The sequence below is a fragment of the Penaeus monodon genome, chromosome 13, assembly GCF_015228065.2.
Source record: "Penaeus monodon isolate SGIC_2016 chromosome 13, NSTDA_Pmon_1, whole genome shotgun sequence".
Classification (NCBI taxonomy): domain Eukaryota; kingdom Metazoa; phylum Arthropoda; class Malacostraca; order Decapoda; family Penaeidae; genus Penaeus; species Penaeus monodon.
In genome coordinates this window covers 7,158,119-7,163,118 of record NC_051398.1, presented here as the reverse complement: position 1 = coordinate 7,163,118, position 5,000 = coordinate 7,158,119, and the positions used below count along the sequence as shown (strand labels likewise).

Below are 5,000 nucleotides of genomic sequence, written 5' to 3'. Positions count from 1 at the left end.
CTCTCTCTCTCTCTCTCTCTCTCTCTCTCCTCTCTCTCTCTCTCTCTCTCTCCTCTCACTCACTTGCAGACTTAGAACTTATATACCATTGACACAAACACAACTAATCTGCTTCCACTCACTACCCCGCAGAAAAACAAGTTTTGCTGATGCAGTGGCCATCAGCGAGCAGCCCCTCAACCCTGGGGAGATCTTCCTGGTGGAGATTGAGAAGACCGAGCCAGGATGGACGGGCCACATGCGGCTTGGGCTCACACAGATCAACCCGGCTAACCCCGAGTTGCCACAGCTTCCCCCTTACTCGCTGCCAGATATGACCAATATGGGTGAGTGGTGTACCTTTTTAGGAGATTGTGTGGAAAATTAAGGAGAGGAAGCAGGAAGAGAAAGAGAGAAGAGGGAAGGTTTGAAGTTTTAAGATGCCATTATTGTTTTTTTCTTTCTTTCTTGCTTTCTTTCTTAAGTAAAATATCTCAGATAGTATTATATTTTCATGAACCTAAAATATAAAAACATAATGACTGTTCTAACAGTGAACTGAGGGTTAACTTTGTGTGTGTATCCAATTAGTATAGTAGAGAGGTTAAGAGTTGGTAATTAGTGGATTTGATTGGCTTTATGTGAATTATTCGCACAGATAAGTTAAAGTTGATTTGTACTATACTGGATTTTACAAGAAATGTAATCAATTTTTAAAATTAGCTTAGCAGTCTGTGTTCAACCTTCTGATTTCTAAATTGTTTATTAATTCCTGTTCAAAATTGGCAGGCAACTCATGGATCTGTGCCATCACAAAGAGCCATAACCGTGTGCAACCAGATGCGGAGGCAGAGCCAGAGCCCGAGCCAGAACTAGATGACGGGATGGAGGAAGATGGAGAGGGGGGTGAGGATGAGGTCATTGGGCCTCCCACAGAGAACAGCACGCCCCATGACAGAAGAGCCTCAGAGGGAGATGTGACGAGAGTGACGGAGGGGAGTGGTGGGGGGGCCAATGGGGAACACCAAGGGGCGGGGTCCAAGAGGAAGGGCCGGCGGAGAGCCATGAGCAATGGCAGATTCACAGGGCTGGAGTCCTTCATTGTGGGAGATGCCATTGAGACCTCTCGGGGTCTGGTCCCCCTGGCGGCCCTGCAACCTTCCCCTTATGTGTACTCCGCTCCCTCAGGCCGCAAGATGACGCTCAAGAGAGACAACATCCTTCCCACGGATGAGGGCAGCAGGATCGGCATTATCTACCTGACGAGAGTAAGTTTAGGCATCTTCTTAATTCTAGGGATGCAAACCGGATCATTCAGGACTTGAGTATTTAAGAAAATATGTCATTTATTTAGTTTGAACTTCCTCTGCTGATTAATCACATGCCGCTGGGGAAAATACATAAAAAACAGGGATAATGCTGTGTTCATTTTTTTTTTTTTTTTTTATGAAAGGTCTCTGCACATAGATGGCTCTGCTTGTGCTTAGCCACAAAGGAGTCAATTAGTAGACCTTGTGACCTTATCTGATTTAACCTTTCCTTGAATTGGCGGAAAAAATGTATTTTTTACTAATGCTATGAATATCGATGGTGTTAAATGTAATATAAACATTATAATTACTATAATGTTATAATCATTAGTAGCAGATAAATAAGATAATGTAAAATATTTTTATAAATCAAGAAAAAGGGTGAATGGGCGAGACAGGCAGTACTCGTAATTGGCTTATTGGTGACTTAGTATAAGTTTAACCATCTATGTGTAAAAGCAATTGATAAAGTAAACTCACAGTGGGCATGGCAAGTATGTAGATGACTTACCTGCTGGCAGTGGGTTAAAGCAGATTTCTCTTGTACTGAAATGTTTCTGCTTTTCTTTCTCATATTTTCCCTTATATCGAATTATCTTTTTACTGACTCACATCCTCTAGTCTGGCTTCCTTTGTTTTTAGAACAGTATCTATATTTGTCAATTACTTTTTCAGGGAGATCTGGCAGAGATGCATTACATCATAAATGGTGAGGACCAAGGAGCATTTACCAAAAAGTTGCCTTACAAGGAGGCGCCTTTGTATGCTGTTGTAGATGTGTATGGCACTACCAAACAAGTCAGAATTGTGCAACTTTATGGAGGTTGGTATAGGGGTATTACAGCATTTTGAGTGTGAGTGAGGGTGTATGTGTGAGGGTGTATGTGTGTGTGGGGGTGTATGTGTGTGTGGGGGTGTATGTGTGTGTGGGGGTGTATGTGTGTGGGGGTGTATGTGTGTGTGGGGGTGTATGTGTGTGTGGGGGTATATGTGTGTGTGAGGGTGTATGTGTGTGTGAGGGTGTATGTGTGTGTGGGGGTGTATGTGTGTGTGAGGGTGTATGTGTGTGTGGGGGTGTATGTGTGTGTGGGGGTGTATGTGTGTGTGAGGGTGTATGTGTGTGTGAGGGTGTATGTGTGTGTGAGGGTGTATGTGTGTGTGGGGGTGTATGTGTGTGAGAATGTGAGTGTAAGTGTGTGAGAATGTAAATGTGAGTGTGTGAGTGTGTGTGTGTGTGTGTGTGTGTGTGTGTGTGTGTGTGTGTGTGTGTGTGTGTGTGTGTGTGTGTGTGTGTGTAAGTGTGTGTGAGTGAGTGAGTGAGTGAGTGAGTGAGTGAGTGAGTGAGTGTGTGTGTGTGTGTGTGTGTGTGTGTGAGTGGGTGAGTGAGTGAGTGAGAGAGAATGGGAGTGTATGTGTGAGTGGGTTTTTGAGTGAGTCAGGTGTGAGTGTGAGTAAGGGTGAAAGTGATACTGACACTGAGATTGAGAGTGAAAGAGAAAGAGTGGGAGTGGGGCTGAGTGAATGAATGAGTGAATGAGATCATATAAGTGTGTTTGCGTGCATATGAATAATTTTCAGTGAGAGAGTGAGTGAGCCGTTGCGTGGAGGTAGGTGGGTGCATGCGTTTGTGTGTGTGTGGGGTTGTTGCGATATACTTTTGTGACAGATATGTAATATAAGAAATTTGGATTTCATTTTGAAATAGTATTAGGATTAATCATCACTTAACATGCACTCCTTTTTCATTTCAGTTGGTTCTTTAAAGAGTAAGTGCCGTGATATCATCTTGAAGCACATTGCCGAGCATGGTGTCAATGCTCTGCCGCTCCCCCGTAAGCTGAAGGACTACCTTTTGTTTGTCATTTGAAAGCTGAAATCTCATAGGCAGAGCCTAAGGTAATATTTTGTTATTATGTTGTGGTGTGAAAATGGTTTTGGAAATATTTTATTTGAGGTTTTCTTCAGTCATCATCATCATCATCGTCAATCATCATCGTCAATCATCATCGTCAATCATCATCGTCAATCATCATCGTCAATCATCATCGTCAATCATCATCATCATCATCATCATCATCATCATCATCATCATCATCATCAATCATCGTCAATCATCATCATCATCATCATCATCATCATCATCATCATCATCATCATCATCGCTGTCGTCATCATCGTCTTTATTACCAATGAAAGTGAATGTGTGTGTGTGTGTGTGTGTGTGTGTGTGTGTGTGTGTGTGTGTGTGTGTGTGTGTGTGTGTGTGTCTGTGTGTCTGTGTGTCTGTGTGTCTGTGTGTCTGTGTGTTTTATATGTTTCAAGGGGAACCAAAGAGAAAATTAATTGCTAAAGACTGATGTTCAGATTAATTTTTTTTAATAAACAATACCTTCATGTGCAAGATAGACCTATAGACCATGAGTTATCAATATAAAGTTTACAGGCAAGTGGTTTTACCTTTTGTATAGATTCATATATTACACGTAACTTGGGATATTCCCTTAATGCTCGGATACACCATCACATGTTGAAGTTATAGAATGATAGGGATTAAGTGCATTTAGCTCAGATAAGTCCCTAAGGATGCTTTTACAAAGTAGGTGATAACTTGTGTTAAAGGAAGGATAGGATTGATGAAAATGTGAGATGACTTTAGGGTATGTGTGTGTGTAGGGAGGGAAGTGCATGTCCTTGTGTATGTGTGTGTGTAACCATGAAAACAGCTGACTGTGGGTAAAGTGAGAGCAATAGATATAAAGATTGTGGATGTGAAGAGACACTGATAATGATATGAACCAAGATAAGGATGGGTTTAGTGTATGTCAACTGATTGTCCTAATTTTTGTTTTAAAAATTGCATTTACTTTGTACATTTTATCTATATTAGGTTAATAATAAAAGTTATATTTGTTGATGAAGGTGAAGGAAAACTTATGATAGAGATATAAATTAAGTAGCAGGTAGGTAGACAAGAAAAAAAAAATTATTTCTTCTTTTGATGTCGGGATTACTGTGTCTCTATTATCATCCTAAAGATTTATTTTATAATTATGATGTTTATTTTCCCCAGAATGTTGCGAGTACATCTTGGCCAATTGACCGTTGAAAAATATGAGGCTACCAGTGGCTGTGAATATTGCCGTGAGTCTGCAGCACAGTGCCCTGTGAAAAATGACAGACCTCTGGTCCTCTCCTCCTGTGTCCACTCTTGTAAACAAAGGGCAAGAGGCGTTGGCTAAAAGTACCACCAGAAAACTTGCTATGTAAATTCAGGGATGATCTTTGTCTCCGATTTCCTCCGATCTTCCTCACTCACGGAAAAAAATGCGGAAAGTGAAAATGCCTCGTAAAGTGTCAACTTTATCATTGACAGAGTATTGCAAGTGTCAAGTTTTTTTTTAAGTATTTGGAATATTTGAGTTTTGAAAAGTACTTTTGGCAGTATCCTGTGTTTAGAGTAAAGATGAATTGTGAATATCTTGTCTGTGGTTTACATTGCTGAAATATGTGTAAGCTTTTCTTTTGACTAACATGATTAGGCATAAATGAAACTGGTTTATTGTTCAGTTAAGATTCTTTTTTTTCTTGAATTCTAAATCATAGTTTTAAAAAGAAGGAAGTATATTATAGCCAAATTAGTGATACTTTACTGTACTGTCACAGTGATCTTTGATCATGGAGTGACTTAACTGTTTGTCTGTGATACAGTAG

General features: G+C 40.5%; 1 protein-coding gene across 2 annotated transcripts in view; it reads left to right on the top strand.

Annotated features, from left to right (window-relative positions):
• The window catches only part of LOC119580080 (neuralized-like protein 2), a 12,127-nt gene that overhangs the window by 5,984 nt on the left and 1,143 nt on the right, over positions 1-5,000 (top strand). For both annotated transcript variants that reach the window (XM_037927984.1, XM_037927985.1), the window contains exons 4-8: positions 133-326; positions 769-1,247; positions 1,965-2,112; positions 3,041-3,185; positions 4,360-5,000. The exon at positions 4,360-5,000 is cut by the window's right edge and continues 1,143 nt beyond it. In XM_037927984.1, coding sequence (XP_037783912.1) covers positions 133-326; positions 769-1,247; positions 1,965-2,112; positions 3,041-3,156 — 937 coding nt within the window. In that variant the 3' untranslated portion in view covers positions 3,157-3,185; positions 4,360-5,000. The remainder of the gene's footprint in view (positions 1-132; positions 327-768; positions 1,248-1,964; positions 2,113-3,040; positions 3,186-4,359) is intronic.